Genomic DNA, 12,567 nt, shown 5'->3' on the forward strand with positions numbered 1-12,567 from the left:
AGCCTCGCCTCTGTCAGTGCGCCCCAGGGCAGCTGTGGCTACATTGTAGCTCATCCCCACCAGTGTGTGAATGTGTGTGTGAATGGGTGAATGACTGATTGTGTTTTAAAGTGCCTTGGGAGGTTCAAGGACTCTAAAAGGCGCTATATCAAATACAGGCCATTTACCATCTAGCCTTATTGACTTTGTCCACAAAGAAAGACAGAAAGTTCTCACAGTCTGCAACAGAGTGGATGGAGGCTGTAGGAGAGGCAGGAGAGACAATACTGCTGATGGTGTTAAACAGCACCTTGGGGTTCCCTTTGCTCTTGGACACCAGGTTGAAAAACTAGGAAACCCTAGTGTCTCTGACTGCGGAGTTAAAGGATGTCAGAAGATCCTTTAGGTGCAGCAGATGGACATGGAGATGGGTTTTCTTCCACAAGCGCTCAATTTTTCTTCATTGGCGCTTTAGGCTGTGAAAGCTGTCATTAAACCAGGGAGTAGAGTTCACTGCAGGAACTGATCTGGTTCTGACAGGACAGATGTTGTCCAGAATGGAGAGGCAGTGCTCGTTAAACTGAGAAGTTAAGGAATCTGGGTAGTTAGCAGAAGAACAGGGTGGATCAAAAGCAGCAGAAAAATTGCTAGCTGTGCTCTCATTAAGAAAACGAGAACTAACCATACGGCAAGCAGGAGGTTTGGGACGTAGAACCTGACAAGTTAAAGAAAATGCAATGGTGATCTGAAATATAAACGTCCTCAGGACAAACACTGTCAGCATTTAGACTCAGGGTAAAACAAGGTCTAGAGTGTGCCCCCTGGTGTGTATGGGGCCAGAAACATGCTAGGTAAAGCTGAAGGAGTCCATAAGGCTGGACAAAATCTTGGCAAAGTGATCAGAGGGATCATCAATGTGGATGTTAAAATCACCAACAATCACCAGTCTGGACAGCTTCACAGTGGAGGATAGAAAGTCACTAAACTCCTGAAGGAAAGAACTGTTTGGACCAGGTGGATGATAGACCACAGCACAGTAGGACGGGTCTTTACGCCCGACTTTAATCAGCTGCAGTTCAAAGGAAGCAAAGTGACCAGAGGTTGTAGAGCTACATGGAAGATGGTCTCTGAAAACAACAGCTAGGCCTCCACCATGACTAGAACCCCAGGGCTGGCTAAGAAAAGAATAACCACTCGGGCAGAGTTCAATCAGACCAGAATAATCAGATGTTTGCTGCCAAACTTCAGTCAGAAACAGAAAATCCAGGTTTTTAGAGAGAATTAAATCATTGAGCAGGAAGGACTTATTGTTAACAGAGTGGGTATTTAATAGAGCCATGCTGAGTCAGGTGGAGGAATCAGAAAATACAGAAACAGCTGGAGTTAGTGGATGTAAATTAGCAGGGTTAGATCCACGGTGTTTATAAAAACCACTTATGGAGGGAACAGGAGGAGAAACCATTGAGGAATGAGGATAAACCAACCTTAAGAAACTTGGACGGAAAAACCGTGCCACAACACGGCCTGGCGGCAATGCGGAAGTGGCACTCAAGTCGCCAAACATAGGAAAAGAAGCTAGAAGATCACGCCGATGTTTACTAGATTAACCACACTTTAAGATAAGTCTTATTCTCACCTGGATTCCTGCTCATTTACCTTGTTTCCTTGGACGTTTTCCCGGGACCGGATAAACATCGCTGGAGGCACCCTGGTTGGAATCGTCGTTTGGCTCCGGGCCAGTGCGCCACTCAGATAAACAAACAGGGAGGTACGTCCTCGGTGCATCTTGGGCGATCGTGAATGAACGGAAGGACAAAAGAGTCTGGCGATCATAGGAGATGGTAGCAGGGACACTACTGAAGACGATCGCAGACAGGAGCAAGGTGGAGAAGAGGAGGTTAGTGGAGAAAAGTTTGAAAAAGTGGCCGGTGACTGCGGCTAAGCCAAGCACAGGCGCCATCTTGTTACCGACCAGAAGCGGAAAACTCCAATTGAAAGGAGGATGCTGGGTAAGACGTCCACCATCTTAAAAAAAAAAAAACTCCCACCCTACTAAAGTCTATTCTATTCTATTCTATTCTATTCTATTCTATTCTTAGAGTGTAGATTTTTGTAGTTAGAGCGTAGTTTACATTTAAAGTGTATTTCCCTGGCGATAGGGAGCAATACATACCTAAATCAGAACAAAAAAGCAGTATATTTGTGTTTGAGTAAGACCTTACCAACGGATAGCCATTAGCGTCAAAAATCCCTAGGAGCACAATCTCCAGCAAAATAACATGCACATCAGAATCCCTTTCATCACTGGCAATGAGCGAAGAGGTAAATGTGTAAAGCAAAAACGTTTATGAATGGCAACATTTTGTAACCATTTGTTACAAATCAGTAAATGCATTTTGTCCTCACGGGCTTCCGTAGAAGGAAACATGACGTTTAGTATGGCGTCGCCCAGAAATGTAGACCCACTGCCACAAATTTTAGACCTGAGTTTTATGGTTATATGTTACAAAGCTGCCAATATTTTTCAACAACTGGGCATCATTGAATTCATTTTCAGTAACATTTTGACAGAGTTTTCCAGGGATTAATGATAAAAACTACACATTGTCATTTTTGCTAGTCTACAATATATGTCTGTAGGGGCTAAATTATGTCATGATGTGCAGATAGAAATTAATAGAAGTGGCCACTACTCAGTGCCTAATGATAGCTATTTATAGGCAAAACACTTTAAAAGTAACACAAAATTATATTTAAAAAACAACGTTTTACAGTCCAGTTTTATAACATTTGAAAATGTATTAAAACCCATGGACGAGGCAAATCTCTAGTTGCTTGGCCGACAGTTCACGGCCTTCACACTGAGCATTTTTTAAAATGAAGTGTAGCCTCTTAGAGCTGTAATAGGAGTTAAAAACAAAGAAAAAGCTAAGGTTGCGGGGGCAGAGCCAGAGGTTAGGGGGGAACTGGAGGTAGGCAGTGCACCTTGACAGGAAACATAGAGGTGAAATGCAAGAGTTGGAGGTTAGTTTGACAAAGAGAAAAGAAGTGGTGTTGGTGGTGGGGAGAGGAGAGACTGCTGCGGAAGTGCCAAGCCCACTTTTAACTGAACCGAGCGTGGTGAGTGGTGGAGGTTGGGAGGGGGGGGGGGGGGGGGGTCACAGAGATAGAGATCAGGGGAAAATAAAAGGGGTGTGCAGGGGGAAGAGGGGGGCAGAGACCCACTGCACCTTGACACTTGCTCTCACCGCAGCACCTGATAAGTGCAATGGAAAAACGTCTGGTTTCCTCCTGCATGTTAAGTGGTTTATATTCTCCTCCTATCCATGCAGCCTGTAGCTACAATGTGCTACTGTACAGACTCCACACTCAGGTAATAACAGACAAAAGGAAATGACGGATAACCGGGGATGGGGGGAATGACACACATTGTCTCCTTTTGTGAATCTTCACTAAAGATGTAATCTTTAAAGTGCTGCTCAGTGGCAAAACGGACGATTAAGATGGGTTCGTCACTCTACACGGCTGTCCATAAATTCATTCTCACCAACAACTTCTGCAAGGAGATTCAGACGCAGCCTCATTTGCCTAAAGGAGGATCAGACGTGGGGGTGGGTGTACATATGTGCTGCCCCTCACACACGTCCCAACGTGGAGCTCATTCCCATGATTTGTAAGTGGGTCTCTTTGCTGAAAAGCATTTACAATATTCACTTTAGATAACACATGATTTCAAGCCCCATGAGGGGACGACGCTTTGAGGAAGGCTTCGTTAGCACTCGCTCACCTCTTCATAAATGATTTAGGACATGTGGTCGGAGACATCAATACCATCTCTGCTGTAATTAAAAAAGGTACCCACCAACAACGTTACGCTGCTTTGTTTTAACTTTGCTTGTCTGTCTCTCTATTTCAGCCTCTCACCCGCCTCCCCCGTATACTCCCCTACTCCTCCCCTCGCCGAGCCCTGAAGCACTGAAGAGATAATTCAAAATGCACTTGCATGGAGTGAAACATGAAAAAGAGGGAAATTAAATTCTCTTTTTTCGCTCTATTGTTCTTTCATTTTCCCTCCTTTGTTACATAAACACATGAAAGCAAGCCAAGCTAGATTCTAATTATGATTTTCACAACTCGAAAAGATTTGTATATATATTTAAAAGAAAAAAAAAGAAAAAAGAGGTTTCACAAACAAAGTAGGCTGACTGCTCTGGCACTTTGTCAAAGTCAAAGAGCTGCAAGTGCTGCAACTTCAATAAACCTAATCATTTTTCATTTCCAAGCATCCTTGTGAACACTTAAATATTAAATAATGAAAAATGAGACTTTGATGTCCAAATGAAGCAGCTTCTTTCAAAAAACAACAACCCATAGAAAAAAGGAGTAATAACTTAAACATTTTAATTATGCATTATCAACAATCACCTTAGCTTTTTTAGCCATGAAGAAGTCTGAATCCAGAAAACCACCATGTGTCTTTGTTTTGTGTGAAGGCAGTGCAAGGCAGTTGGTTGGCCTATCACCTGCTGCAAACCACTTTTTAGAGAAGCTATCAGCAAGCTATCACAAAAACCATCAAGTCAGATGGCTGCATCCTTTGGATCTTTGTGCTATCCAGTGAGGGCCCAGTGATAAGGTTCAAAGCAGGTCTAGGGGAACCCAAGTAGCCTGTTAAAGCTGAGATATGTAGTTTAAAATATTGAAAGAAACTTAAAATGCTTAAATCTGATTATACAACCCTGTTCTATAGTATAAAACATGTATTCATAATCTATATTTCACCCAAGTCCCTCCTCTGGCCTCTACAGCAAAACAAATCTTTAACACGAGCCTAGAACGATGACCAATGGAGTTGTGTATCTGCAAGAAGGAGCTGTCAATCAACGAGACGTAGCTTGAATGCTAACTCAACTTGCATTGAATTAACGTCAGTTGATAAGCTTCAAGCTAACTGTGGAAGAGGAGGCAGAAGAATGAAAAGGGACTTATTTCTTGTGTACCTTATGCTACACCGAGCTATTGCTTAAGCTTGTTGTAGCATTGGCAACAGTGTTCTAGCATCATGAGTGTTAGACTCCTGCTGGTTTTAGATGTTTCCCTGCTTGAACTGTGCAGATTTGATCAAAACGAGGGACCAACATCTCCTGCAGAACCTGATGAAGGCTGAGGAGATGATTCAACAGTTTGAATCAGGTGTGTCACTCTGAGCAGGAACATAATCAAAACATCACTTGTCCTCAAGCGCTACAAAACTAATTATGTGTGTGGTATGAGGCGTGGCTTTTTTCAACTCCTTCCTGAAGGGGAGGGAGGGAAAGGGTGAGAACTAGCCGTTCAAAATCTCCTTCTCTCCTTGATGACGTCACGCTATGGACCTCAGCTTTAAGGAAACATGTCTAGATCACGTTAAGTTAAAAGCTTGAGTATGCTCTTTCAAAGCTGCAAACGTTTTCCAGTGAGGATTGAGAACCTCAAATTAAAATGTTCAGTCCTTTGATTTACAAGTTTCCATCCTTGATGGCTCAGTGTGTGCAAAACATTTGGTATTTAGGTATAAATGAGGTGGTGAAGGGGGAGGGGTTAAGGGGGTATGGACCTTACCCCAGTAGAGGACAGTCTCTTGCCATCAGGGTTTGGGCGCATGGGCAGGGAACTGTAGAGCCTTACCCCTCGATCTGCAGCACCGTATCTGTTCTGGAAAAGCAGATAAAAAAACATCTTGAGCGCATTATCTCACTTTCATAAAAAAACAACTCAAACACTGCAGCAACATGAAACACTCAAATTTAACACCGAAGTTTTTCATTTTTCATGCAGGAATCTTTCAGGTGTTAATGAAGCCTTCATTGAATAAATGTCCACCCAGTCTCAAAGGGCCGTGCGCTAGCGGCACGTTAAATCCCATCAGCTCACGGTGATGTACCACACATAATAACTGCACAAGAGTGGCTCAGGCAGCGGCACTAATGACACTAAGCTGTTGTGTTTGGTCGCCAGGGTTCCCGTGCACAGCTCCACTCCGCTCACTCCATCTTCCTGTATATCGCACCACCCACAATTAGAGTGTAGAGGCCAGCTGGCTCCTCCCTGTATGTCCACATGGGGCTTTCAGCTGTAAAGCACAACCTAAAGGACTGGTGCAAAGGCTCTCAGTAGCTGCAAAGCTAATGATTCACAAACTATGTTCCCTGCCAAGGAACAGACATGGTAGCTCAGTGGGGGTCGACACCAAGGACCGCAACATGAGTACCTCCCAGGATTATCTTCAAATCTCATCGCCTCTGTCACATTCTTCATCATTATCTCTTTTCCCATCACTCCTCAAATGCAAGCACCTCTGCGACTCCTTGATATTCTGTAATTCTCACATTAATGCCGCTCTTCACTCGTCTCAATGCTTTCCCATTTGCAGATCACTTGATTTCTTTCATATGTTAGCAGACAAAATGATGACCACTTGTAGCTTTTTTTGCAGCTTTTTAAACGAAGCATCACCAATAGCATCATAGAGATGTTAAAAGTAAAAATAAATTCAAGTTTGAAAACAACCAAAGCTGCAGTCTGCTTTCTGAGTTGATCAATAGAGGCTATTATTAAGGTTATGGTTTTATCTTTCACTCCTGAGACTACAACCCTCGCTTTCTGGCATGCATCTAAGTAAAATTACCACCAGACACAAATATAAAGATTAGACTTTGAGACTATATTTGACAGCTAATTGACAGGACAACCCTGAGCCCATTGCACAGACATTTTCTTCAGATTAGTTACATGATGCAAGCAAATATGCATCCAATGCACAAAGCAATTGTCTTATTTAACTCAAACAAGCCTGGATGTGTTGGATTAATGTATTGCACAGGCTGGAAGTGTGTTGTTTTGATTACAGGTCATTTGCAGATGTTGCACAGTGCAGAATATTGCACACATCTGGTGGTGTTTTGATTTCCTGTGCTCATTATAAAATGTAAGAATAAGAAGTGTGGGCAGCAGTGACCGTCTCGTCGATATGGCTTGCTTAATGACGACACAGCAAAATGAAAGATAACACTGCAGTTTCCTGGCGAGCAGTGATATAAAAAAAATAGCACCGCAAGTGCTTTAAGTTGAACTAAAGCTTTGGTCATGCTTTAATTTAGTAATAGATTAAAATCAATTTTTCTGACAGCCTCACAGAGGGAGATCCTGCACACGAGCACCATCTTTCACCGGTGGTTTGATTTTGTTTGTTTTTTTCTTCCTTTTCTGTCTCGTTAGGTTCTTTGCCAGAATCGCAGCTAAATGAATTCCTCACAGAGTCGCTGCTTTAACCAGCAAAGCAGCCACAGTAAGTGAATGTTTGATATTTCTCCAGTGTGCCAGGCTAATCTAGCCCCGTGGCACGCAGCATTACGGGGCTAATAACAGCTGTCTGTGGCCTGGAGGGGACACAAGCAGGCCTGGCTCTGCTAACTGGCCCTGACAGACTCATTAGGGGTGCTGGCACTCAGAGCAGCAACAGCTAAACTCCTCACGTTTCCTCACTGGCTCACAACAGTTTACAAGTGTAGGGAGAGAGAATTGTTCACTGCACTTGTTCTCTGACACCTTTCTGTTGTTTTCTAGTCCCCTTTTTGGCTACACTCGTTATTTTGCAGCCAAACCAGCTGTTCCTGGTCGTTTGCATCGTTCTTACTCCAACTGTTTGCTCTGCTGACAGTCCTGCACAGTTCACTTGTTGTTCTCTTTAGGTAAACTTAAATAAACTGACTGACTCGTGCATTTTTAAGTAACTTGGCCATCTGGGACGGGAAGATGCAGCACCAGACCAGGAAAAGACTGGCATCCTCTGAACTTTGTTACTTATTGTATTTGGGTCAGTTTGAGAAGGAGAGGGACTTCCCCAGGCAGACAGCAAAGGCAAATATTGTCCAACCAATCTGAGCCAATCAGAAAACCCCAAGCAGGTCGGCAATAACACAAAAATAACCCAAATTAGAGCAGCCCTTAACAACAGAAGAAGGGAAATCTGTCCTTGTACCACTTCAGCCACGTGGCATGATTTTATGACTATTAGAGACACGTGCACATTGTGAGGAGAAAATAACACATTTTAAGTGGAGAATTTTCCAACATATTTCAAAAAAGGACAAATTAGCAACATTAGCTAAAAATGCATACTTCTGATTAAAGAAGAATAAGAATAAATGATTATGAAACATGTTAAATTTTTGTTATTCTCTCATATTTAAAGTCATTATTCAGATATATCATTCAGTTATATAACATGTAAAGTCATCAAATGCAATCAATTTATGGAGACAAAAGCAAAACAAGATCAAATTTGAATAATATCACTACTTAGAATTTCAGTCCAGTAAACCAATAAACTACTTTGTAAGAGATGTTGAATTTACTCAACTTGGTTACGTCAACTGGTTTTACTAAACCAAGAGGTGAAACTCAGAAAATGAGAATATATAGCAAAAGTCCATTTATTTCAGCGATTCACCTCGAAATGAACCCTTTGCATCATTAGCTGATGCGAGTGTGATACTTTTAGTCTAGAGTATTGTACTTTTACACAATATTCTAATTGTCTACGATTTTGAATAAGCTGTAAGCCATAATCATCACAATTATAACAAATAAAGGCTGAAATATCTGGATTTGCATGGGATGAGTCCGTCTCATATATTGAAGTAAATGAACATTTGCATCATATTAAAAATGTTCGAGTTTCGTTAATGTGTAATTGTGAACTTCATAAGGCAACGTTAACCGTTATCATGCAGCTAAATGCTGAGTAATACGTCTTTGTGTTTTGCTGCTTTTACTCTGTCTTTTTCTTCTGCTGGCTTGTCTTTTTGAGTTGAAATGTGAAATTATAGCTCATGGAAGCAGTGGACATACTTTATATTCAACATCTAATAGTGTAGTGAAAAGCAAAAGTTTACAATGTACACTCATAAAAACACTCATTGGATGAACACAATTCAAGATTTGTCCTCCCAAAAATAAATAAGTGTGATTTTATAAAATCATAAAATAAAATTTTTAATAAGTGTAGAAATTATATTTTTATTTTACTGAATAAATAATAATTGTTGCATCAACACAAATTAATATAATATAGTTAAGTAAAAACATTTGCTTTATGAGATTTAAGAGGAAGCAGCTGAAACTAACTCGGTGAAAGACAAAATGTTTAATTTATTTGTTTTAGGCTAACTCAAACTAGTTAAATACAAAAGATGTAAAATGTTCTTGGTCTTTAGTAAAAATGAAACCTTCGTGTGTTTAATAATCTTAACAACACTTTTTCTACAAATAAGCGACTTGCTAAAGGCGCCCGATGTGCTGCTGCCATACATTTCCTCATTAAATATCAAGGTTGGCTCTGTTTTTATAACACCGGGTTGTTACAGAGCACAGCTGCGGGGGTATGGTTACCTGCTGTAATGTTAGCTGTTGCATGTTATATTATTTACGCAGATCTGGACTTAATGGAGCACATGTGCGTCTGAAACCCAGATTAGCTTAAAGGCTGCACACGTCACACTCTGGTAACGAGAGGAATGCAGAACCCAAACGGGCTTATGGAGGGAGGGAAACACTATAGCCCGTCTGTACAGTCATCTCCATGTGTGCATACAATTACACCATGTATTTTATGAGTGCAATAATTGAACAAAACCTCACATCTTTCTGAAAACAGCCGCTCTTTGCTTACTTTTAAACTTTCCTGGTATTTTACTGAACTCTGCCAACAAACATGCATCAGTCAGTTTTCTCGCTGCTGTGGTCTGACAGTCAATAACAGACTATGAATCACTTTTTCAGTGACTTACAGATACTTATAGATGCTTTAATCTGGGAGAAACTGCTGCATGCTGCATATTGCGTCGTGATGAATCACCTTCTTTTATATGTGTTTTGTGATGAATGTGATATGATTTATATTTGACAAGAGATAACACATGATACTACAACATGCTTTGCTTCAAGATTTTCACCCTGCATGTTACAAAATATAAAAGCTAAAACTGCATAATGATTCAGAAGGCTGCATGCATGCTGTTAGGGTTTCATGTCGACCCAGTTTTTTTTATTTCTGAGTTTTATAGCTAACTGGTCTTTGCGGGGACTTGGGAGGGATTTACTAGAGTCTTTTGATGTTAATTTATCCACAGCATCCCTGCTAACATCTGTGAGTTCAAGCCTATAGACCCCGAAGACATGAAATTGCTGTTTATTTCAAAGCGAAGCTCGAATTTAAACTATAGGAAACATTATGGTTTATTAAAAAGACACAGTTTTGTGTTTTTCTCTAGATTCTGGCATAAAATGATAAAAACAACAAGGTTTGCAGCTTGTGTTTATCCGTTCACAATAGCTTTCCTTTTAGCGTCACTGAAGAGATTTATTGTGTTTCAAAGAACTTTAGAGCACTTTAAAATAAAAGGTCATGTGTGAAAGCAATGCCAGTGCTGGACAACACGGCTCAAACAAAACCAGACATGGAGGCGGAGGCTACCTGCCACAGGACACCACTGACACTCAAACTGTTGGAAATAACCCACCAGCACCAGGATCGGAGCTGAAGGTATTTATAGCCTCCCACCACTTTGCTATCCTCATATTTTAGTTGCAATCACATCTTTAAGGAGTGATTGTGAAGAAATAGTTTCAGTTATGCCACCGTTTTCCACCATTGCCTTTTGTCCTCTTTTGTTTGCTTGTGACTTCTGACCCTCTGCAGGCTCCGCCCTTCGTCTCGTTGCTAAATCTTGTGTTTACATTTCTCCAATAGTTTATGTTCCATTAGTCAACGCGGATCACAGTTTACACTGGATCACCATGCATCAGTGTGAAACACTGTGGAGATCCTCCATCGCTCTGTCAACTTGTATATTCATCTGTGTTCTCCTCTCAATGTTTATGTGTTTAATGAAACAAACCTCTTGCTCAGCTATACTGAAGATGTTTATTGAGAACAAGAGAGGAACTAAGTTTTTAGTAACATTGTACGTAACGTAACAGTCTATGTTTGGAAAAATAGAGTTTATATCCTGCAAGGTAGATAGGCTAACAGCTAGTCAACGCAGAGCCAAGAACTAAGGGTCTTAACCGCTCTAATCCACATGTTACTAGCTGTTCATGCAGCTATTTAAAATAGTTTAGCATCTTGTCTTTAGTTAAATTTTAGATAATTTTTAATTTTTCACATTTTGTCCTATTGTTGGTGACTGCTTTTAAACTAATCGTTAGCTCATCAATCTTGGAGTCCTGTATTCAAGATGATTACAATAGGTGATTTTAAATGATTTCATGCTTCTGACAAACACATTAATTTCTTTGTACTGCATCTCGTTTTGATGATGTCTGCATAAATACAGCGTAGGATGGAAGTGGTCAGCCTGTGGCTCTGCTGAGGTGCGATGGAAGCCCAGGTGGCTTTGATGACAGCCTTCAGGTCATCTGCATTGTTGGGTCTGATGTTGGGTCTTCATGGGGGAGGGTGGTGGTGTGGACAGCTGAGGGAGGGGCCAGGTTGGTGGGTCATTAATGCGCAGTAAAGCCTGAGTCATGCTTCTGCGTCTGCGTCAGTGCGGAGAAAGGCAACGCCGTTATCCGTCCTTGCGGGCCTGCTTGAGAGCCCTCGCAAGGACGGACAGAGTCGATCTCTCTCTTCTAAACATCCGCTCGTCGAGATGGAGAACGCAAGCTTGTGATTGGTCAGGGCACCGCTGTCATCTACACCGCCGCCATTGGACCTTCAAAAACATGAAGAGAGCCGAGGATAACTAGCGGCAGACACGGAGCAGCTTGAAGAATACCTCACTAAAAAACTCTAAAAATATGAACGTTTAATTCTCCCGTGACTGGTGGAGTGAAAAGATACGCAGCAAGCGTTTTATTTGTGGACGGAAATGACAGGAAACGTGGGTTTAGAGGTGGCGAGCGCACGGAGAGGTGGAGGAAAATGAGAGACAAATTTGTCTGTGTTAAAAAGTCTCTTATATACAAAAAACACAATATAAACACACTATCTTGGACCAGATACATGACAGGATATCACAGAACAGCGCTACGCCCTCTGTTGTCCTGGCGGGGAGTTGCTTTGCAACACTCCCCAGGAGACGGAGAAGAATGAGAGCAAAATGTCTCCAGCCGTGCGTGCGTGTCCCTCCCTTTTGGAGCTGACGGAGAAGTATAAATCTAGCTTAACACCAGGGTCAGTGAACCAGCTTTTGGGACCTCTGGCAGCATGGACAGCGGCCAAGTCCTACAGGAAAATGAATCGGCATCTTGTCAGCAGATAGAGGCATGAAGAGATCTAAAGTGTCCTCGCTGCACGGTGTCTGCGTTAGCTGTGGACTTCAGAAAACACAGTGGACTACCACCAGGAGAGGACTTGGAGCTTAAATAATCACTAACTGTAGTAACGTCCCTCCAGGTAGATTTTGAGCATCTCAACTCTTCATCCAGACTCTGGAACCTTGATTTCCAAATGACCAGCAGACTTTCTCTTCATCTGAAAAGGAGGACTTTAGACCACTGAGTCGTTTTGCACTGCCACCAAGGTCTGACGCTGCTTTTGCTGTC

General features: G+C 41.8%; 1 protein-coding gene across 2 annotated transcripts in view; it reads right to left on the bottom strand.

Annotated features, from left to right (window-relative positions):
• tox2 (TOX high mobility group box family member 2) overlaps window positions 1–12,567 on the bottom strand; it is a 140,262-nt gene that overhangs the window by 88,027 nt on the left and 39,668 nt on the right. For both annotated transcript variants that reach the window (XM_015959198.3, XM_015959200.3), the window contains exon 2: window positions 5,581–5,673. In XM_015959198.3, the coding sequence (XP_015814684.3) occupies window positions 5,581–5,673 (93 nt within the window). The remainder of the gene's footprint in view (window positions 1–5,580; window positions 5,674–12,567) is intronic.

This window comes from Nothobranchius furzeri, chromosome 3, assembly GCF_043380555.1.
Source record: "Nothobranchius furzeri strain GRZ-AD chromosome 3, NfurGRZ-RIMD1, whole genome shotgun sequence".
Classification (NCBI taxonomy): Eukaryota; Metazoa; Chordata; class Actinopteri; order Cyprinodontiformes; family Nothobranchiidae; genus Nothobranchius; species Nothobranchius furzeri.